The sequence below is a fragment of the Ixodes scapularis genome, unplaced genomic scaffold (assembly GCF_016920785.2).
Source record: "Ixodes scapularis isolate PalLabHiFi unplaced genomic scaffold, ASM1692078v2 PGA_scaffold4__175_contigs__length_147842914, whole genome shotgun sequence".
NCBI classification, from domain to species: domain Eukaryota; kingdom Metazoa; phylum Arthropoda; class Arachnida; order Ixodida; family Ixodidae; genus Ixodes; species Ixodes scapularis.
The window spans coordinates 129,347,428-129,371,488 of NW_024609879.1; the positions used below are offsets into that span (position 1 = coordinate 129,347,428).

The 24,061-nt window shown below is 47.8% G+C and overlaps 1 protein-coding gene across 1 annotated transcript in view; it reads left to right on the forward strand.

Annotated features, from left to right (window-relative positions):
* Positions 1-24,061, forward strand: part of LOC120842593 (A disintegrin and metalloproteinase with thrombospondin motifs 7-like) — a 52,427-nt gene that overhangs the window by 14,878 nt on the left and 13,488 nt on the right. The window contains exons 5-9 of the mRNA XM_040213730.2: positions 12,397-12,432; positions 13,301-13,434; positions 13,516-13,593; positions 14,856-14,980; positions 22,982-23,031. Coding sequence (XP_040069664.2) covers positions 12,397-12,432; positions 13,301-13,434; positions 13,516-13,593; positions 14,856-14,980; positions 22,982-23,031 — 423 coding nt within the window. The remainder of the gene's footprint in view (positions 1-12,396; positions 12,433-13,300; positions 13,435-13,515; positions 13,594-14,855; positions 14,981-22,981; positions 23,032-24,061) is intronic.

Below are 24,061 nucleotides of genomic sequence, written 5' to 3' on the forward strand. Positions count from 1 at the left end.
CTGAAAACACCGACTGGTATTGTCCAATTAATCTCCATACCTTGTCCTTTTCCTTGTCCTGCAAGTCCTCGTTGACGACGACATCTTGCCAAGACTGTTCTGTAGTGTTTCTTTTGGAAAGAGTCTTCTCGCTGAAGTCTTGCGTCGCCGTGCCGCAGCTTGGCCGATTCATCCCGTACTGCAGCCTTTCTTCATATTTCTTTAACATATTCACGTGGAATACTTTCTTTCTTCCGCCTACATCAAGCTCGTAGTCGACTTCATTTCTCCTACTTGAGACTTCAAAGGGTCCCTTCCATTGCATGATCAGTTTATTATGATCGCTTGGAAGCAGGATGAGAACCAAGTCCCCTGGTCTCAGTTGGCGGGTGACGGTCTTCTTGTCGTAGTATTTTTTGTACTTGCCCTTGGCTTCTTCCAAACAATAGTGAGCCAACTCGCATGTCCCTTCCAGTTTATTTCTTAATTCTAGGACATGGGCGTAGGTCGTCTTGAGGTCAGCTTTGAGCGACTCGTTGGACCATATCTCCTTGAGGATGGCCAAAGGTCCGCGCACCTTCCTCCCATGGAGCAACTCAAAAGGTGAGAACTTCAGGCTTGCTTGCGGGACTTCTCTGTAGGCAAACAGCAATGCCGGAAGGTACCTATCCCAGTCTTTGGGCCTTTCCTGACACATTCGTTTCATCATCTGTTTGATGGCTCCGTTAAATCTCTCAACCAGTCCATTCGCCATCGGGTGGTACGGGGTGGTCAGTAGACGCTTCACCGAAAGAAGTTTGCTCACCTCCTTCATGAGATCTGACGTGAAGCAGGAGCCTCGATCGCTAAGGACCTCTGATGGAATGCCGTACCTGGCAAACATCTCTAAGAGCGCTTCTGCCACTTGCTCTGTCCCAATGTTCCTCAAGGGGACAGCGTCCGGGTACCTTGTGGCCATGTCCACCATCGTCAAAATATATCGGTTGCCCGAACTTGCTGTTGGTCTAATTGGCCCGATGATGTCGACTGCCACTCGCTTGAATGGTGTGTCGATTGTAGGCATGGTCCCCAGAGGTGCTTTGCCCACTCTTCCTTTTGGCACTGTTCGTTGGCAGACGTCGCATGAGCGAACATACCGCTTGATGTCGCTCTGAATTCCGGGCTAGAAGAACTCTTCTGTCGCCAATGCAAGCGTATTCTTCACACCTTGATGTCCAGACATGATGCCATCGTGTGCCATTGACAACACAGTTGGCCTGTATCTCGTTGGGAGCACTAATTGCTCAATGCTTCTCCCAGTGGCGAACACGCAGCTTCGGAAAAGCAAGTTGTTTCGAATCACCATGTCATATCTTGTCCGGCATTTGTGTTTACTTATCACTTTTCCTACGTTGTCGAAGCACTTCTTCAGGGATGGGTCATTCCTCTGCTCCTTCGAGAGCTCCTCTGCTGTCGTTTCAAGGATTGGAACCTGTGGTACGTTCAAGGGTGCCTGTCCTCTATTGCTACCGCTCTTCGTCCGTCCAAGTCCGGCGACGTTGACATGTAGGACGTGTCGTGATGAATCAGCTCTGTTCTTCTCGATTCTCTGCTCTTTCATGTCCTCGCAACCCAGATGCTCGGTCCGCGGTGGAATTTCGGTGCTGCTCTGTTGGTCGCACTTCCAGGCCGGGTCCGGCTCGTGTGCCTCTCTTGCCTGGGGGATGTTGCCGAGAACTAAATCGTACAGTGGGTTGTCAATACATTTTGCGATAACTTTTCCAACGAAGAAAGGTGTATCAACAAAGATCTCAGCCTCTGGTAGGTATTTTACGGTTCGGTCAAGCAAAAATACAGGGCTCGATTTGCCAGTGTAGCACTCGACAGGAACTAGGCTCTTTTTCACAACTACGGTATTACAGCCAGTGTCCCGCAGCACTGTTACCTTCTGTTCCCCAACACGACCTTCAACTACAGGCATGTTATCCACCAAGAACTTGGGTGCTCGTCCAACAGCCGCATTTACAACTGGTATCCTGCCTCCATCCTTGAGGGTTATGTAGGAATCGTCCGGTTCCCCTTGCCTTTCATCCGATGCTGTCCATAGGCAAGAAACTTGGGTCCTATCCCCAGACCTCAGGTTGCATCTTTCAGCTTTATGCCCCGGCTTCCCACAGTGCCAACACGTAGGTGGTCTAGAGTATTTGCTTCGACTCTGGCAGTTCTCTGCCTTGTGCCCTATCTTGTTACACAAGAAACATCGGAGAGTTCTCCTTACATCCTCCTTGAGCGCGTTACCGGATGTCCTCATGCTGGCATTAAACTCACGTTCGTCTCCTTTCGCTTTTTCATTGCTCGGTTGAACTTGCGCCTCTAGAAATACGTCAGCCTTTCCTGCCAGATCGTCTAGCGTCGTGCAGTCCCTTTCTTTCAAGAAAACGGTTAGCTTGCTGGAACATGTTTAAATAAACTGTTCGATGAGCATCGTCTCTCGTAGCGCCACGAAGCTCTTTTCCACCTCAGCAACTTCCAACCATCTATCAAAATATCCGGCCAACCTCGCCGCAAACTGTCGTCTAGTTTCTCCGTCTCCCGGTTTCGCATCACGAAATTTCTCACGATAACCTTCTTTGGTATATCGGAACCTCTGCAGCAGCGCGAGCTTCACCTTGGTGTAATCCATCGCGTCCGCAGGAGTCATGCGACCAACAACGCTCAATGCCTCTCCCGTTAGACATAAACTCAGGGTGGTTGCCCACTTCTCTTGTGGCCATTCTAGACCTGTCGCCGTACGCTCAAATCTTTGCAAATAAGCGTCGAGGTCGTCGCGCTTCTCGTTGTATTGCGGAATAAGCTTATGCGGGCTTGCCCGATGACTTGGCCCAGCTGAATTACTTCGGTCCCCCTCGTCTCGTGCCACGCGAGTTTCTCTTTCCTGAGCCGCAATTCGCAATTCTAATATCTCGCGTTCTTTGTCTAGTCTGATGGCTTCGGCCTGGCATGCGCGTTCTCTCGCTTGTTGTTCTTCTTTTGCCGCCTCGCGCGCCTGTGCTCGCTCTTCTCTCAAATAGTTATTTTCTCGCTCGACCCAGTTCCTGAGCTCTTCAACAACGTACCCCAACTCTTTTCCGGCCGCCATCAGCTTCTCAGTTTCTACAATCCCGGAACTAGCCATGACAGTGCTCCCGCTCTCCCAAACAAGCGTGATGTAATAAGTGGGCTAATATCCTGGCAGGCTCGCCATTGTCACCGCCCGTTGGCAGAAGAGGAAGACAAAGACCATGAGAGTTTCGGGAATGAGAAATACGTTATATTATTTAAGCGAGCGGAAGAACTATAATGAGAAAGAAAGATAAAAGTAAACCGTCAGAAAAGAAAGAGAGAATAGCCAAAAAAAAAAAAAGAGTACAATAAAGAAATCCCTACACGCGTCTCAACACTAATCAAAGTTCCGTCAAGTCATAGACACATCAGGTGAATCTCGCTCACGAGTCCTCCGTGGCCTGTCCTCGTGAAGGCGGTTGTCTTCGCCTCGATGGTTGGAGGTCATAGCGCAGACTTGGCCGGGAGCTGTGCATGGCAGTCCCAGATGTCGGAGTCCGGCGAAGGTTCCGTCGACCAGACCGCTAGACGCAGCGTTCCGCTGACCGTGGCAGCTCTTGAGCGATCTGCAGGCCGACCGTCGCGGTCCGTGCTTCGCTTCCAATTCCCTGCTCGGTCGCGCGCTCCCCACCTCGTGCTCTTCCAAATCTTCTTCGTCTTCGATCGCGGCCGCGGCGCAATCATTGTCATGAGGATCGTGACAGACATACGTGCGCGATCCAGGCACTTCCAAATATTTGGGAGAGTTCAGTGTCCCTTTAAAGACAGGATTTTTTTACACGCATTATAGATAACATAGAATATTGTATTTGTTGAAAAAAATCTGTACTGATATTTTTGTGTTCTTGTTGCCTTTCCACGCTCGCATACTTGTCATGTAAAACAATGACCTGTGGGCCTTTTCATGAGTTTTGGAGTATTTAGAGAATTAACTCCTTTACTGTATTCCCAGCACGAAAATATTTTTTTTTGCGCCCACGCAAAAAAAGAATTATAGATATTTGTTATTGTCGTATATGCCAAAGAAGAATCTGTAAGATATAGTTGCATCCCGCTTACACCCATTGTTGCTTGGACGTTTCGCATAACCTATTACCTATGAAAATCCGTATGATTTGTGGCGATTAACCGAACTAAACATTGCAAGAAGGTCTTTTAAACTAAATAAAGTAGACGCAGTAGAGATTTTGTTAAAATACTCAAGCACCAAGGAAAACGCTGAGAACGCTGGGAAACGCTGAGAATTTAGGTGCGCGCTCTGCACCCGTTCATGTCTTAAATATAAACATTCGAAGTATATATAACCAAAAATAGGGCGTTATTGAGCGCACGTCTAAAGCGCCATTTGTTTTTTGACATTTTTGGCTTAAAACAGTTTCTACTGCAGACGTCAGCGAGTGCAGCGCATGTAACTGTAGTCAAAGCATGATCCTTTGTGTTTTCACACTTCAGGAAAAAGTATCTTTCATCGAAGCATGGTAATAAAACCCGAGACTGAGGAACACAGAAGCGGACGAACACAACACAACGTCCCCTTCTGTGTTCCTGACTCTCGGATTTTATTTCCTTGAATCACCACCAGCTAGCATGTTTTTTTTTTCTTTTTGTAAATACTGTTGCAGCTTTCTTCGAAGGTTGGCTGCAGAAAAGGCGTTTTTGCAAATATTCTTTTTCGCCTCCATCGTAACACGAACGGAAAAGGTTTCTTCGCTAAGAAACGGGCATTGCTCTGTTCGCTACCTTCGCTATCACAATGAATGAACCTTTCCTTCTTGCAAAAGGCTATACGTTTTGTTCGTATTTTGTTTGGGTGATTCTGTGTGCGTGTTTCTGTTGGCTAGTTTACTTCCGCAAAGTCTTTCCCCTCAAAAGTTGGCCGGCTGATTTTATTTCAAATAAATAATTAGATTGGTTTGGCGCACTCCGTTTCTTGTAATTGGCCCACTACGTGCTCTGTGGGAAAGTTGACATATAGGATGAATAATTCACCACAGAACTAGACCAATATTAAACCGAACACAGTATTGTACAAGATGACATTTAGTTTATTTTGCGTTCATGCGACTTTCTTCTACGTTCCATGTTTCCCCGCAGTCGTAATGGAAAGGTTGGCTGACGACTGCCTTAACCCTTCCACGTGGTCGACGGAACAACATGTTTTTTTTTTAATTTTACGAAGAGATCACGTTTTCTTCAAGGATCACTCGTGAAGGTCACAACGAAGGTCACGACTTTCACAGTGACCTCCACGAGTGACGTGACGAGGGTCACTAGGGTAACGAGTGACGTCACGAATTTCACGAGTGGCGTCACGAAGGTCACTCGTGAAGGTCACAACGGAGGTCACGACTTCACAGTGACGTTCACGAGACCTTCACAAAAATCACGAGCGACGTAACGAATGACGTCACGAGGGTGATAAATGACGTCAGGAGAGAGGGAGGAACGGGGAGGGAGGGAGGGAAGGGAGGGGAAGAAGAGGAGGAAGGGAGGAGGAGGGGAGTAGAGGGGGAGGAGGGAGAAGGAGAAGAGGGGGAGGATGTACAAGGGGAGGAAGAGATGGAGAGAAGGAGGGAGCGAGAGGAGAGGACGAAGAGGGGAGGGGGAGGAGAGGGTACAGAGGAGGACGAGAGGCATGCCAACACCTCCTAGAAAAATGAAAGCCGTTTACAAATCCCTGTAACGCCGAATTGGAGCGCAGCTCTTGAGGAGGAGTAGGGAAGGGTACTGAGGGGGGTCACGTCACCTGCGGGTAGTCACGTGACCCCGGGGGGGTCACGTGACCTCGGGGGGAATCATGTGACCTGGGGGGGGGGGGGTCACGTAACCTCAGGGGGGTCACGTGACCCCCCCCCCCCCCCCCCCCCCGGTTACGCCGACGCCGACGCCGACGCCGACGCAGCTCAGGCTGGAAACGGGCCCCTAAGAGCTGCGCTCTAATAAAGCTGTAGCGCTCTCCTCGTTACGTCGCAAAGGAAGGCCATCGGGGGCGCGTGTCGAAGCGAAGGCAACGCGCGTGGATCGACCGTCGTAACGCACTTTTCATCGCATACGCGGGTCTTATTGGCTGAAATGAAAGCTGCAGGTTGCAACGGGTCTAAGAAACACTTTATTACACGAGAACAACATTACACCGCTAAATAATCGATGCGAAATGGCACGAAGTATGCGTGAAAGAGGTCTATAGAAAAATGTGATTTTTTTAAGTAGAACATATTGAGTCACGCAATTATTGCTGTCGGAATGCCTATTTCATACAGAAATATTTCGAAAAAATGGCGAGACACGCAGTGATTGGACACAGCAATACAGATCAGTTAAAAATCAGGTAGCCGTAGCCAACGCGGACACGGCTCGACAAGTGTCACATACGATCATGTAAGCGATGTTATCGCGTGCAGTCATTGAATTAAAATTAATTAGATCGAATGACAATATGGGGCCAGCAAATCAGCTTGCGACGCTCATATAATCACTCAAAACAGCAAGCTGATTAAACCCCGTATTATTTCATCAAAATATATTAACTTTTCCGCGTGGCAGGGGTACTAAACTTACTATTTACAGTCAACTAATAGACCCTTTCCGAAATTCAGTGCCATCTGGAGGCTGAAATGGCGGTTTAACTTTTGCCATACGAATGGCGGCAATGAACCCGTAGCCTGCAGTATTTTATCGGGCACCGTCACTTTTGCATGTCAACGGCAGACGAGAATAAACTTTTTGCTATACAGGTTTTTCTGGATCATCTCTTCCAGTGTCGATTTACACAACGATGCAACCAGTCAGAACGAAGCGCCAAGTCAAGGGGTTTCGAAGTCGATTTTGTGCCACTAACAGGTTCACTGGGCTCGAATTAGAGAAATGAATACTTACGCAGCGCTTGCATTCGATTCCGGTTTCGCAACGTGCTAACGTCTAGAATGTATAGGCCTCGAATCCTCAGCTTAGAAGTATCTTCAACATGTTCCTTCATCAGTAATTAGAAAGCCGCCATTCGTATGGCACATATACCATTTTTCAGATGGTGATGATAGTGATCAAAGTGGTCAGACTGAATTTCGGAAAGGGTCTATTTACTTCTCCCTATGGGCTCGAGCTGCCTAGGAACAAAATACAACCTATTTTGTATACAATATTTTAACACAGTGAAAATTCTAGTGTAAACGCGGTAGAGGCAACAAAATAACATTAGTATAAATAAACACAGAAGCACAAACAACGCACTTTCAATAATCACACAAACTTGTTATTTACCTTCCAGTAAAAACTAGAATATTACCACGCGTATTTACAAATGTCGAAACGGATAACGACGAAGAACAAAATTCCATATATATCACGAGATTTAAAACAAAGAAATCGACTGCAGCACTTTACTTGTATCTTACATGACCAAGAAAGCCCGTAAATAAGTTGTTCCTCACCTGTCGATCGTATCCATAGGTCCCTTACGATCCATCACGAAAACATATGAACACGAACTTCTATAGTCGGTTGCAAGCTAAGAAAAAACCGGAAATGCCACTCAGAGGAAAATGCAATCCCACGCCGAAAACGCCAGCCAATCGTTTTCATGACGTCACGATTCCGTGGCCCAATCGCGATCCTTTTGAAAAAAAAAAAAAAAAAAAAAAAGCTCAACATGGCTGCTGGCCTAAGCAACGCGACGTTAGTTTCTCGTGACAATTATTCTGGTTTTTTGCACCGTGTTTTACGTGCCCGAGGTTACGCCACGAAATCTTAATGGTATCGGCTTGCGTTTGCAGCAGTTTTTGTGCGACAACGTGAGAATCCAGCGACGCTATCGCCAACGAAAATTTCGAAGCGGGCGCGAGGCTTAGCACTGCTGAGAGGTATGTTAGACGGTATGTTAGACAGTATCTTGGACAGAAAATGAATTGGGAAGACGGTACATTGGACACGACTTTCTTTCTTTACTAAACAGCTATTTCGTTGACAAAAACGTATTCTAACTTATTTAAATGTCCTGAATGAATTAAATAAGTATTGTAGTAGTTTAAGACACGTTTCCTGGAGGAAGAAAAAGCAACGTTGCTAGCGAACTACTTTCTCGACGGCGGAGGCACTTCAGATGGGCGCGATGCGCTTGTGGGTGGAGCTAAAAGATTGTTCTCAGGTTGCATCCGACTACAGAAGTCTCTCTCTCGACAGAGAGAGGTCATCGGCCAGTGTCATCGTTGACTAGTTGCCACACAGGTCACTCAAACCGTAGCAGGACTTGTTTCGCGAATCTACGTAAATGCCGTAATATCAAGCAAACATAAAAAAAAAAAAAAAAAAAAAAAAAAAAAATTCAACTACCCAAAAATGCGGTGACGACAAAAAAAAGAAGAAAAAGGACGGGTAGGAGGATAAAAGAACCACACACACACACACACGCGCGAGAGCAGCACCAGCAGTGTGGGACGAGAGGCTTAACATTGTCGATCCATCTCTTGCTCGTGTGCGCTCCCTCCTGCGGCGATGACTGGATTTATTTTCGGTTCCTTTTTCTTCTTAAATGTCTCAGCGCACCTTTGCAGACAGTCAGCAGCTCACACGCAACGTAAATTTACCAGAATCAGAGCCCGTATGAGGGAAAAAGATGTCGCATCGGAAATTCGGAGCCGGTTCATTCGAAAAGTGTGGGAACTGCGCGTAGTCCCGCGGTTACGGGGTTAATCATAAATATAAATTTGGTACTTTCAACCTTGGTAACGCGTTGTATATTACGTTTATATTATATATATATAATAAATTGTACGAGACTGCGCTTTTAAAACGTGTATTAATGTCGGATAAACGCGCACGAACATAACCGCGTCGCTCGAGAAGAAACATTTGTTTCACGTCGATACGCGTCGACAGCAGAAGTTTTCTCACGTAATTGCGCCATGGCCTTCCTTCTTCCGACATTGTGACGTGCCCACTCGGAGCGCCACGGCCTTATTTCTAGGAGGTGTTGGGCATACCCTCCTCTTCGCACCCCTCCCCCCCCCCCTCCTTCTCACGAGCTGCGCTCTAATTCATCATTACAGGAGATCGCAAACATATTTCATTTTTGTTTAAATCATTTTTAGACCGCACTTTACTGTCTCTTTTATTTGTTCAGACATTAGAAAAAGGCGGACGGGTGTGCAGGGTGGATACTTTTTGAGTACTGTGTGCACTATACTTTGACGGTTTCACTGCATGCGCGCCGGCTGAGTGACATCATATGTGGTTATTGTACTTTGGTACTGTTTCTGAGCACCTGTATGACCACTTAATTTCCACAAAACGGTGTTTGCAAATAAAAAAATCGAGATCACAAAACAAAATTAAGCATGCATATATTTATTTTTGCTTTCCTCGTTTTGGCAGGAGGGCCACTGGTTACCTTTTCTTTTGAATGCTACTGACGGCGTGTTCAAAGCACTTCTTCTTAACGACTTGGAGATGTGGACTTTCCTTTTTAACAACCGGTTTGAACCGGTTCACGTTTCGCGGAACCGTTAACCAAATCGTTATTTCGAATTCACCACTAAACCGAAACCAAACTGAAACAAAATGCAGAGCTACTGAACCCGAACCCGAACCGAACCGTAATAATGACCGGTTCGAGTCCCTGGTTTTTTGTTAGCATTGCAACATGCACGCGCACCAACATCCCAGAACATCCGCCCGCAACATTAGCGCGTGCTTGGTAGCGGTCCTTTTGGGCCAACCGTTTACTTCTATATTAGTCAGTTTCAGAATATGAATAAAGACCCCTGCGTTAGCCCTGCCTTCGACGCACGTAAGCTCTCCACGGACATCTGAGGCGGGCGTCAAACCAGCGCTTTCAGCACAGCGGAATGCAAAGGCACGGATGGATGTATGACTGTGGCTGAACCCTTTTAATTGAGCGGCGGCTTGCGCCACCTAGCTAATCCTTTTAGTTGAACAATCAACCAATCTCAAATTTAAAAGTACAGAAGTAAGTAAATAAAAAAAAAAAAATCACACCATCTTCCCGAGGGGAACCGTGGGGTGATGCGGAGCATCGTTCCATCACACTTCATCGGAAGAACGGAGTGAAGTGGAGTCAACAGCGGTGAACTGAACGCGCGCAGAAATTGGTTTGCTCTTTATGTTTATACAGCCTTGATGGAGATGCGCCTCAACGGGTAATCGGTCTCTTAGCTGTAGATGAAAAATTTAGCCAGTGCAGTACAACCGCTAACCTGGGATTCTTAACGTGCATCACGCAGTAGTCATCACACGAACGCGTGCCGGTACGAAACTCATCCAGATCGAAACGGGCGGGGGTGGCGGGGAATCGAACCCAGGAGGTTCCCACCGAAAGCTTTTCCACGCTCCGAGCTGAGACGCGTTAGCCCACTCGGCCACCTCCGCATGAACGCGCGCAGCGCGCTACCGCTGCTTATATTCAAACTTGAAGGAGAGGAAACTATACTTAGTTTCACCTTCAGTCCGAGCGCAGTGGATGCTACGCGCCGTCCCAGCCAATCCAGCGCCGGGGGAGTATCGCGTGATCTCGAGCTCCGCGTGTCGCTCCGCCCAACCACAAGGTCACGTGATACTCTCCCGGCGCTGGATTGGCTGGGATTGCTCGTAGCGTCCGCTGCGCTCGGACTGAAGGTGAAACGAAGTATAGAGGAGAAGAGTTGCGCCTGCGCGCGCGGTGTGAGTAGAAGCGAACGCACGCGAAGTGCACGCAGCTGGTAGCTGCGTACACTTCGCGCAGCTGTTGGAGAGAGAGAGAACGCACGCGCAGCGAGGAGAGTTGCGCATGCGTAGTGTGAGTGCGGACTACGACGCCGCGGGACATAGCCCGAGCAAGAGATGCTCCGCATCTAAAAAACAATACGGTTAAACCTTTTAACAGTATAACAGCACATGTACTCACACCGCGCGCGCCTGCGCGCGCGGTGTGAGTAGAAGCGAACGCACGCGAAGTGCACGCAGCTGGTAGCTGCGTGCACTTCGCGCAGCTGTTGGAGAGAGAGAGAACGCACGCGCAGCGAGGAGAGTTGCGCATGCGTAGTGTGAGTGCGGACTACGACGCCGCGGGACATAGCCCGAGCAAGAGATGCTTCGCATCTAAAAAACAATACGGTTAAACCTTTTAACAGTATAACAGCACATGTAAGTAGTTGCAGCGCCTTCTAGATGTGCCCGTGCAAACTGCTCTTTTCGGGGTGTCCCGCGCGCGACGTGAGCAATGAGAAGGCCGCTGCGTACCCACGCAAATATCTATAGCGAGCGTACATACGCATGGCTTGTTACGTTGCGTGGGTATGGCGCAAGCGTAGTGCGGAGCACGCAAGGTACGCTAAAGCAGAGTGATTCCGTTCGCCTCTTTACTCAGTGCTAACACTATGATTTTTTCACCACTCTCTCGTTGCCTGTCCAGCGCGAGTACCTTAAAAGCGGGCTCATACAGTTCGCAGTAAAGATAATGTGTCCCTGACCTGCACTACAGTAAATTACGGCTAAAGAAGGTAGGGCGAGGGAATGGAAGGCCGGGGAGGAGGAAGCAGACGGAACGACGGAGAGAGGGGGAATCTCCTTCTCTCTTTAGTGTTCCGTCTGCTCTCTCCCCCCCCCCCCCCCTTCCTTTGCCTTGCTCTACCTTCTTGAGTTACAACAGACTGTAGAAATAGGTTCTATATGTGAAAGCACTTGACGAGTGTATACCGAACTACATAACAAATTTCAGCCTACACATTTTAAAACTCGGCACAGGTGTATAGAGGTGTTCTGCTACGTGATCTATAGACCTTCTTCGCTTACTGTCGACCCCAGTCACATGATAGGCATATTCGGTATGGGCGACCAAAAATATTATAAAACATGTCAACCTGCAAAAAGTAAAAAAATAAAGGGGTGACAAAACGTGAATGGGTGACGGTTACGCTTACATCCTAAATGTATTCGATTGGCGAGGCGACGGCAACGGCGACGGCAACGGCGACGGCAACGGCGACGGCAACGGCGACGGCGACGGCCCACACTGGAAGTGACGATATTTCAAGATGGCGACGCCCTTGCGATATCGGTCTATAGACCAGCAAGTGGCTGTGACGTCACGCTACTGGTGTGGCGCTGTTGTCGGCATGGCGCATGTGCGGACGCTTCACTTGACGCAAATTTGTTTTTGCTTTTGCGCATGCGCAGTTCTCACGCCTGGTATGCGGAAACGCTTGACATTGTTTGTAAAGCAGCTTGTTGGAGTATAAAAAGACGGAACTAAATTAAAATGGCCTTTAGTAAAAATGGAAGCACCGGTCCTAAGTTTGGATTTCGCAGTCGTGTACCGAATAAAATGGGAGTGCTTATTATTTTCAGCTACTCCAATAAAATCTCCGACGGCATCGCTCCTGGGTAAGTTGATTGGCGTATTTTGATTTGTAATTTTAATTTACTCGTGCAATGCGCGTTCCAAAACAATCGCAAAATTTGACATGACAGGCAAAAAGATGCTACAAAAAAGAGGAATGTCCATTTTTCGCCCACTTTTTAACCTGTTCGCTTCAATACAACAAAGAGTTGTCTACGCAACTTTACGTGTTACTAGCTGATCATGGGTAAGAAACTATGATTCATGCCATAAAGCAACATCATTCATACTCCCTCTGCTTTAAATCAGAGTGAAATCATGATAAGTAGAAATCTAAATTACTTCTTTCTTTGCTATTTAACACATTTATAAATCACCTTCTGCTTGAGCATTTTCATTTCTTTTTTTGCAATAGCAGTATTTTTTTTCTATATTTACTTTAGTGGTTACATATAGAAATGCCGAGTGCTCGGGAAAAAAGAGAAGATTGCTTTCATACTGCAAAAACTAAGCTACGCATCACAGAGCGCTCAATCTTCGGTCATATAACGATAACAATTTGGAAAAGGAGCCAAAGTTCCAGAGTTTACACCCTTATCTAATTAAAAGTTATAAACAATATTTTTTTTTAACGGGAAATAGAGGCACTTTTCGGTGGCGTTTTGCCATTCGTCGCGTGTATTCACCGGCTCTGTTGGTCACCGATTTCTCACCGAAACATGTTCAAACTTATGTTTTACAAGTTTTGAATCCGTAGGATGTGAGACTTTGGCATCTTGGCGCCGACTGCTAGCATTACATTTGGACTGAGAAAAATACTGCTCTCTTTTAATCCAAACTCCGATGTATTGGTTGCCCGCAAGGATTGCGCCCCGGCCGCGAACCCCTGACCGCTACGACATCGTTTTCCAGCTCCAAGGTCCCCGTCGGTCGATCAAGACTGGCGCGAAGCCAAGCAAGAGGTATCCATCATCTCGGATTCGGAGCACCACAAGGGAATGACTAGAACACAGATATGTGCCTACGTAGTCGTTTTCATGACTGCTGTGAGTATCAGACATAATTTGCGCTAACCATTTAATCGTGGTGCGTCGCCACAAATCACATATCACATCTTTTCTTGTCAGGTAAACATGCGATTTGATCAGACGTCGTATCCAAAGCTCCAGTTTCGGGTGGTTCAGATAGGGACGACAACGGAGGAGGTAAAGTTGTTGCTCTTGCTTTTTTGAAAATGCATCATGTTTTGACATTTCTAGTCGTTGATGGCTTCAGAATTGTTTGGTGCATCGAGCCCTGTGCATCTTATTGACGTTTTTAATGAGATTTAATAACCCTTTATTGGGATTGTGGAAACAGCCGACAAGAAGGTTGAAGAACTTATCAAGACGCAAGAATCATCAACATAAGGAGATACGCCCTGCGTTTCCGTAATTTATTTTTGCGGTGAAAAACAAAACAAAAACAAACAAAAACCTTTAAGTTTTTTTTTTCTTTTGGTGAAGAGGGAAGACCAGCGAAGCTGTACTATGGTGGGAATGAAGTAATGGACGGCCGCAAGTCGACAAGCCAGGGTGGAAAGGCTCGACAGCTGCCACCATCTATGGGCGATGGCGGCAACCACGGTTGTCTGATTATCGCCGTCGCTCATAGATGGCAGTAGCTGCCCAGAGTTTTGTGTCATCATCTGTTTGCTAACCCTTAAGAGCTCCCTTGTAAAAAAAAAAGAACATGTGATTACTTTTTTTCTGGGAGAAGAGGACAGCCTCATTACAAAGCTAGAAACCAAAAAACACAGAAAACAATGCGGACCTTGTGTTCACGCCTTAATAGACCCTTTTCGAAACCCCGTCGAGCAGCATTGACGGTTGCAATTTCCTGGGCACGAAGCGTGTGATTGGATCCGAGTCATTGCCGAGCGCTGACGTCACATTCGTGTCCAACGGAGGCTCAGCGTGCGTGGCCAGACAATGGCGGACTCGGTTATTTGAGGCAGCAGCTACCAGATGGCGCACCCTTTTTAATAGGGTGTATTGCCCCTCGGTGTACACATTGGCACAGTTAGCTCGAACACACTGTCGCAGCTTCACTGATCTCGAATCATACACTTAACTGTCACAACAACTTGCACGACTCGGTTTGATGTGCTGTATGGCTCAACTTTTTACACTCCTAACATTGACAATACATTTTTCTTTCTAAACAAAACAACAATCGTTGATTCTCACTTCGCGTTAAGTATGCGCGCTTTGCAAGTTCGTTTACCTCACATCTCAAGTTGTTTTCAATCTAAAAAAGCTTGAAAACAGATTTGGTTCAATACTTTTACGAATACAAGGGGCATTTGTTAAGGAACAGTAATCTCGTGTTTGCTAAGTAACACAAATTTATTGCTTAATGTACCACAAAGCGAAAAAAAAAAGTGTTTAGACTTGTCTCGCATACATACATTCTGTTCCTGCTATAGGAAGAGAGGTCGTTCCTCGAAATACACGATGGATACGTGGAACCAGAAAATACACTAAAGAAAATGTTTAATTTTACGAGACAATATCAAGATAATTATCCCGACCTGTTTGTGGTGCTGACCGGGTAAGTAAAGCTTTCGACTCAAACCCAAAGAAATTCATTGACACCCCCCCCCCCCCCCCCCCTCCCCCCAAAGCTACTCCCTCTTTCTCCCTTGAGTTAAAACGGGGTGGCGACGGCAGTGTGCAAATGGCCGGTGAAACACTTCTGGTTCACATCTAGACGGCGGATTTTGCAGTATTTGGAAGATCAAGTTAGTGAGCTATCTTCGTGAAATGACCGCCGAAAAGTACTGTCAGTTGTAATTCACTATTTTGATAAAAAAATTAGGAGTACCAAATGAGAGGTTATCACGTGAACCGCACGTGTATCAGTGCTACGCGATAGGTCTCTGTCAATGAGTTTGTTGCCAAACAAAGAAAAAATGGGCGAATAGATCAACACGTGTCTCTTACGTCACATCACAGCGGTGCCTCTGTTGTCGGCATGACGCACGCTTCACGTCTGCTCACACCTGATGTGGCAAACGCTCTCTTGTCTGTAAAGAGTATACGTTGGCTATATAGATTCCACAGAGAAGGCTGTACTCAAAATATATTTGATCAACTGAGTAGCGGAACTTCATGAAGCACCCATGGCCAATGGCGCATTTGAAGATGACACGCACGTTCCTATATAAAAGGTCATAGCCTCCTATATACTGACAGTGCCTGGCTGATCGCCACGAGAAGCGGCGGCCGAAATGGAAAAAGTGGAGCGGCAGACAGCGTACGTGAGGAGAGCCACGTGACTGTCGCTCCGCTGCGGCGAGACGCCGAAACACACTTCTCCCGAGCGAACAACTGTGTTTCGGGTTCTCGCCGCTGCAAAAGCTCTGCGCTGGCGTCCAGGTTCCCCGAGAAATGATTCTTTGAGGCTCTCTGCTACCAGGTCCTCGTGCTCCAAATCTGCGACCGGGCATTGTATGGCTCCGTCGTCGAACTGCCAGGCCTTTTGAGTATAGAGGACGCTTTGACAAGCTTTATATTTTTTTCTCAATTCCCTAAAAAAAAAAGAAGAAAGAGTGACGAATCTATTTTATACACAGAATGTAGATATATTCTCTAGCTATAGTACCCCGCATATTCATCGCGCAGAAGTAGGCATTTAATGTGACGTGGCTGGGGCTTTTGTACGTCTTCCCCAAACAAGGTTCACACCTCGGTTCTCTGCGATTTCGTCACGACTTCTACAAGCCCGTAACCGACGTTCTTCTGTGACCCCCATCATCAAGGACGTTTCTTCATCTTTTCCCAAGTTTTATGCAGTTTTCTTTGTACACATCACATGTATGGGGCGAGTGACGGCCTTGCTGACGTATGACGGAATCAATGAGAGAGAGAGAGAGATTTTCGGGTTTTATGGCACAAAAGCTACCGATGGAATCAATGAGAAACCCGGCAACCTTCTTCGAGAAGGGCTTCCGAATACTTGAGCCACGCCATATATTAACATCCTCGATCTTTGTGACGATTTTGCTGAGAAGTGGCTTTGAAAACGCAGACGCGTTCCGGGCACCATTTTGGGCGCGGCCCCTTTGCCTTCCTGTGTGTGCGCGTGATATGTACAAAAGTAGGCTACTTGGAACGCGTCTCCAACTAATGTGTTTAGCGTCCTATGCGTCCTATGCGTTCTGCTTAAGTGATCAGTGTTTCGTGTTGACCTAAGTGCTTGAGTGAGACTTCCTGAAGTGATGTATGTGTTTAGCAGTTGTGGCAAATGTTAGTGATAGGAAGCGAAGCGGGGTTTTGGCTTTCATAGCGCGGGATGTTACTTCCGTTTTCTTGGGGTGTTCTCTTTGTTTTCTCTTTGCTGTCTCAGCGCTTTTTTTTTTTTTTTTCTGCTCGGGCGTGCAAATGCCGTCTTTTTGGAGCTGCAAGTTCCTGTAAAGCGGCGCCGTTGCTCTGTAAAGTGCTGCCAGATTAGTGATCGCGACAGTGAATCTTCGAACATCAATGACGCCCCGAAAGATGACGAGCTGAATGCTATTTGGTTGGAGTCAATCGGGCGTTCGCGTAGCGACAAACGTGTCCACGGGTGCTATTCTGGTCACAAACGGTCACATTCGTGTTTCTCGAAAACTCTTCCCTCCAACGAACCGCGTTGGCCACAGCGCGCTTGTTAATGCAACGCGTGGAACGTTCTCGAAACACGAAAGCAACCGTTTAGCGTGTTTCACATGCAGCGGTTTTGGCCCTAGAGCGGCGCGATTTCTGCCGTCGCGGCGCTCTGGCCAGCACCAGCGGTTGAGCGGCACGAACGCCGCGACGGCAGAAATCGCGCCGCTCTAGGGCCGATATCGCTGCATGTGAAAAGGGCCGCGCACACTAGCGAGAAAACGCGCGTGGCACGCCGATCGCGGGAAGACGCGTCCCGCATCCTGCAGACCACACTAGATAGAGTTCTGCCGCCGTGAATGTCACGTGACAGCACAGGAGGCCTCGCGCACTCTTGAAGCATTCGAGCGAACGCATGCTTTCCCGCAAGATCTCGAGGATTTTCGAGGCTTTCGAGTGGGCGAGGGACGCTTTTGCTCGCCGAAGATCGAGTCATGACAGGTGCAGATGAGCTCGTTCAACGCGATCGGCGCGCCGCGCGCGTTTTCTCGCTAGCGTAGGCGGCCCTAAACACGCTTTTGCCGTAACAGTCGTTTTTCGAGCTCGGACCGTGACGACAAGGTGACGTATGACCACGTCCGACATACGTAGCACATAGCAGAAGTCAGGTAACTAGATTAACTGCGGTATTACTCGACACACCCTACTCTCTGTTTCACTATGAGTGCGAGCTAGTGTGAGTGTAGGAGCTACGAGAACGTGCTCCGGGCTTTCAACGTCCCGGTCGAACAGGCACGCTTGCGCAGTGCAAGCCAACTTTTGTGCAAGCATCGTTTAGGGTGATGTGCTTGTGCTTTTAACTTCTGTTTCTATTGCACGAAGGGGAACAAACTTCGGGCAGGATACTAGAGCGTAGAAAATGGCAGCGATGCTTGTTGCGCAACGATGGCATGGGCTTGACCAACGCGCACAATGCCGGGTTTTCCGCGAACACCCGGTTGCCTTCGCTAGAAACAGTCGCCTTCGACGACTGTTTCTGACGACAACACCGCTTGTCGAAAAGCACCGTGTGATCGCAGTGTGACCAGCTGCGCGACGAGAGACGGCGACGATGAGCGATGATGATCGTCGAGCAGCAGCAGACTAATTGAATCGCACCGAGATTTTTCGCAGCGGGGAACTACAAGAGCGCGGTTGCCACCGATGATCACATAGCTAATGCCCAGTGGACGGTGATCAGAGCCGTGACCGCCGTCGCGAGTGTCGCTGTCAACCGGCTGGGAAGAGACGGCTGGGTCGACGAAACCCCAAACCGAGGCAGCTGAGGCATGTGCGAAAGAAGGCTTTCGTCGCCGCCACGACAAGCACACCGACGTCGTGGGGTGCGTTGGCTGAACCTAGAATCTAACTGAACCTTTTTCACCATCATCATCGGTCTGAAAGAGACCGTCACCATTCTAAAGGACTCCAGCACTTTGCGCAAACACCACTTTGCTATTAACAACAGGGTGGGAAGTTGAGTTAAAACTTGAGGGTTTCTAGCGCTTTGAAGTTTGTGCACGCTTTGTACCTATGCCTACAGTTGACCATTTGCTGCGGTTTGTAGCTACCGTCAATCACGCAATAAAATCCGGATGGGTTGCAGGTGGCATTTTGTTGTATCAATTAGACATTTTACCTTTTCACGCCATGTTTCTGGAGTTGCATCTCTGTCATCGGAAAGTCCCAAGAAACACTGTTCGATGCCATGCAATTAACTACGAACAGGTGCGTCTTAGGATTAATCGTGAGCTCTTTAGACAACAGTAGTTTAGTCTGGCAGAGTATGGTTACATTGTTACCCACTGTAGACGAAAAATTTAGCCGGTGCAATCTTGTGAATGGTTGTCATCCTCGTGACCGTGTCGTTCTGTGTTTGTCCCTTGTCCGTATCCCCAGTCTCGGGTTTACAAGTACGCTCAATTTACAGCAGCTTGCCTGCACTCTCACCATAGCTTCATAATAAAGATACCATTGTCCTACATTCAACACACGTATGTTTAATATAAAGGTTATGGTACCAATTAAATAGATTGTCGTTTCAAAAGTGACAGTAACTCATTGAAATTAAAGAGTAGTGTGGACTGGAGTTTTGAGGTTTGCCTGTCATGCAAAGCAAATGCGCGCTGTTGATTTATCACCATCAAGCATAAATAATAAGCGGAGGCAGAGTAGATGTGTGAAGGAAAAGCGAGCATATGTACTAAAGAAAGAACTGCTACGTAACGTGAAGAATGTCAGCAACTATCGTGCCATTGTGGTACGAGTTCAGTGGCAATGCACATGCTTATAGCAGCCTGTGAATGTAGGTTGATTACCATATGGTGTCATCCACTGGCGAAGCAGGGGGGTGGGGGGCGAGGGGGAGAGGTTTATGGGGCTTCGCCCCCCTCCCCAAATCCTGGCGGGCCCTACAATATACACACAAAGTTCGACACCATCACCCCCCCCCCCCCCCCCCCCCTCCGCACCACAAGTCATGAACATCCCAGTCACCGCAAACCCCCTCTGCCCTCACTCCCTCAAAAGTTCCTGGCTACGCAACTACTATCAACAGCACTCCATAGATAGTCAACTTTATCAGGATAAGCAAAATTTCCTCTATTTTATGCACCATATAGGCAGTGTTTATATCTTTATATGCGTGCAGGCAAAGCACACACTTTAGAAAACACTTGTGTTAAGGCTTCGTTCACAATGCAGTCCCCATCAAACTTTCAAGGCGTTAACAAATTCTGCAAAATAAATTTTCAACGAAACGCTTTAGTTTTGCAAAACGCTGGTAAACTTACATTGCGTTTTACATTATTCACCTTTGTCGTCCGATGAATCAGCAGTCAGCACTACACAAACCTCAATGAGTTTGTCGTTTGTTTTCTTGCCGTTGGGGCGATCGCTGGCGGTCGTTCGGCGGCACAATTCTTTCTCAGACCGTTGGCTGCTGCCTCCGTGCTCGCGGAACCGTTGGTCATTTTGTGTCAAGGTGAGGTTTTGAGTGTTGACGCATGGCAAAGCTGAATGAAGGTCTATTACCGTCTTCATAATCTCAGCAATGCTGCCGTTACGAGCCACAACAACACCACCTGTATAAAGTTTCATTACACCGGCCCAAATAAAAGCTAAGTCTTGCATCTCGCCGAATGTTATACGTTGAACGCCAGCTAACTGTCCTCTTCGATCCGGTTTTGCCGCCGAACAGGCTCATCCAACAGCAGAAGAATGGGGTTGTGTGTATGTTTATACAGCCTAGAACTTGGTCTGCCTCAACGGGCGACGAGTCTCCCAGCTGTAGATCAGCAATTCAGCCAGTGCGGTACAACCGCTAGCCTGGGGTCTTTAACGTGCACCACGCAGTAGTGATACATGACCGCAGGCCGGAACGATGCTCATCCAGATCGAAACGGGCAGGGGTGGGGATTGCACCCAGGATCCTGGGTTTCATCCAATAACACGAAAGCATTCGTGTGCGCGTTGATCAAGTTACCGATCGCGTGTCAAACCGCAGCCGCGGTCGACCCGACGAGCATCGCGGCCATGTTCTTTCGAGTTTATCTCGCCGAAAGTTCGGTCGTCGAGTTAAAACATTACAAATACTCCCGTGCATTGTTGTTCTTACGTCATTTTGTCGTCACAATCCGAACTGGAAAAGCGACTGTTAGCGGCAAGCAGAGGCTTTCTAGTTTCACGAACGTTCCCATGGCAAAGAGCGTTGAATCGTCACGCGCAATGAAGCCAATGGAATAGCGAGGTACCTATGCATAGACATTGGTAGGGACGTGTAAAAACGTGGAAGACGTTTTATTTTTTTTTGGCACGAGCTTTTTTGCAAATTACGAGGTAAGCATAAAAGACTGCCCGAGATTATGCGGTCGCGTCCATTTCTTCAGCGCCGAAAGAAAAGCTAGCATGGGTTATGGGAACTGCCATCGTAATCACTGCAGTGAGCAAAGGAAGCAAAGCATTATTAAAACGGCCCGTAAAAACTTTCCTGCATCATCCACACCATGTTCACAACCGGTGCCCTCTGCGTCGATCTCACGACCTGTCATATATTACCACAGAGACGTCGTCAGCGCTGTATCCATTTGGAGTCTCTTTCACAGGCAAACAGGACATTTCATTTGCAGCTTATATTCGCGACAGCTTCACAAAAGATGATCGGTGTCGCAGCTTTACTTCACATAATATTTTTTTCTCGTAATGCCATCCGTATCGTGCAGAAACAGGGAAAGCAACGATACAAACGAGGCAGAAACACCACAAGATCGTTACCGCGGTCTTCGCCATGTTTGTTTTAAAAGACCGTAGCGAAAGACTTCGAGAAAACAAGTTGAGATATATTAGGTAAATTTACTTTACGTCATAATTATTGAAATATTCTTTCGTATTTTACAAAATAATAATATTATTTTTCTCTGTTTCCCTCCATTTTCCGGAAGGTATCCTTTTCTCCATTATTCGCTCGTTCTAACTCAGGGAGGAAAGAAAGAAGATAACAGAAAGAACAGGAAGAAATGCGGGGATTTCTGCGCCCCAACTGCGTGGACACGTCATCGCGACGTAGGGGGATCGTCATATTCTAGCTGGCCGCGTACGTGAACCCGAACGCTGTGGGCGGAGCCTCAGGCAAGAATCATTCTAGTTTGAGGCTCCGCCCCTCCTTTTTCGAGACGTCACAACTCGAAAGGTGCCCGTTTGCGACCAGAACAGCACCCCAGGGGCCCTAAGCTGGACGCTTGGCGAAAATGACGGCGAGAAATTTGGTGATCGCGATTGGCCAACGCCACACTTGACCTTGGCGCCGGCCAATCATAGCCGCCGAATTTCTCGCCGACTTTTCCGCCAAGTGTCCAGATTAGGGCCCCAGGTATGTTCTCGTCCTTTCGGTCCCGAAGCCTTCGAGATTCGCACCGGGTGCACCGAACGTCCGCGACTGAGACAGGAGGCGGTCCCGACGCTCTTTCTACCCAGCGCGCCGAAGGGCTCGGGAGGCTCAGGCGGTGCGCCGTCTTCGTTGCTGGCAGCTGTTCTCCGCGGCGTATCTTCGCATGGCCGAAGACCCAGTTGCTAGCAGCGGTCGAGGAGCTGACGCTTCGATTCAGGGTCCATTTTGAGCGCAGTTCGCACAGAGACAATGTTAGTAGTGGCACAGAACATAGAAATTACCAAAGGCTGTGCACGGTCGAACTGGAAGCCCGCGCTCTCTCGCTTCCAGTCCGGCCGTGGGCTGTGCTACGCACACAAGACTCACCAGGGGTCGAGATGCTGCGAGCGTACATCGTTCAACTCCGCAGCCAAGTCAATCCAATAGCAGCAAATCCAAGAGCGAGGGGCGGGGACTCCGTGGGCGGGGCGTACTTCTCCTCCGCGCGGATTGAAAGAGCGGGAGTTTCAAATGTGGAGAGGTTTTGACTCCGACTAAATTACATCCTGTGGCGTAAATATTGCTAAAAAAAGATCGTGGAATGTCTGCTTTGTGACGTGCTTGTTCCAGTTAAACTGTTGAAAAAAAACCATTTATTTTGCAGTTACTTTTTAAGGCATTGTGAAGTATCCGAGAGATGGCCAAAAACTAAGAACTGGTACAGATGTGATTGTGGCGACACGACACATTGTTCGATGTTAATATGTTCACTTGCTTGCTTTTGTTTATAGAGGAACTGTTGAGTAAAACATCGTTTTAAAATATACAAACGTAACGTTAAGATAACAACACTTTCCAATGTTAGAAAAATGACAAAAACGCGTTACTGTTTTTGGGGAACGTGTGCAACACTAATAAAAGTAACCTTTTCTTAGATTAAAACCGCGTCTTGTTACCGAAAAGTCTTTATTTGTGAACTTCAACTTTTAATTCTGAACTAAAAAAAAGTCGCAGTGCCGTTTTACAGTCTCTATTCGAAAGAACTGATCCTTTCCTTTACCACAGGAGACAATTAGCAACCCTGAAAAACGGATCTCTGTCTAAGGGGATTGGAGGTAAGCTTCAGTCTTTCTTAATTTCGCGTTTTTCTGTATTCCTTTGCCACTCGGCGATGAACGCAGCATCGCCACCCGGGCACCGACTCGCGGTGTAAAAAGAGGGCTCTACGTTTTCTGTCTTTATATTTGTCGAATCCACGAGTGGTCTTCGGCATTCAAATGTCTCATTATACCTGTCTACCTTAAGAGTGCATATTCTGGTACAGAAATATAAGAGTGATTTTCTGGCACCTATATTAAAAGTGAGTGGTTGATCTCAAAAAATGATTATATATATATATATAATTCACAACCATGAAGCACAATAGAAGTGTCGCTGACACATGCTGTCAAACTAGCCCAACATTGTACCCTAATAGGATAAAAATCAGCACGGATACGAAGTCTTTGGTGAGCGCCGTGACGCCATTTCTTTACACGGGCTTATGTTTGCCCCACTAGGGGTGGGCTCGCTGGGAACGGGCCGCAGTTCGGTGGGAAAGCCTCCGGTGGCCCGAACTGGGCCTCGGGCCGGAGTTTAGATGCCCCAGTTCACGAATATACTGCCACGTGCATAACTAATGGTATATTCGGCTGTTCGCTTTTCAGCCTCTTGGAGTGCTCTGAAAAGCCGGTGTGCTTTCGGCTGGTCGATGCCAGGCGCTCCAAGTATATTCGGTGGTTCTTTCGGAGCGCTCTCGCCGTCCTCCGAATCGGAGCGGTTTGAGGCGCTCTGATTTGGAAGTGGGAGCGCGCGAGAGATCTGGGTGCCGACCGGTCACGTGACTTCAGCCATTCCGCCATTTTGCTTTTGTGTCGGAAGCGGACGGAGAGAACGCAGCTACTCCGCAGAAAGAGGGCTGCGAAAAACAGCTGTCAGTCTCGACCCCGTCACCGTTGTGTTGTGCTCCCCGAATTGAGCTAAAATATTGTTGAAACGAAGACGTTTAATGTTAAGGCTGGCACTGTCAGTGCTGCTGGCGAAGCTAGCAGACAGCGACAACACTAGCCGCTCGGACAACGACGACGAGGGCCGTGTTTACGAAGC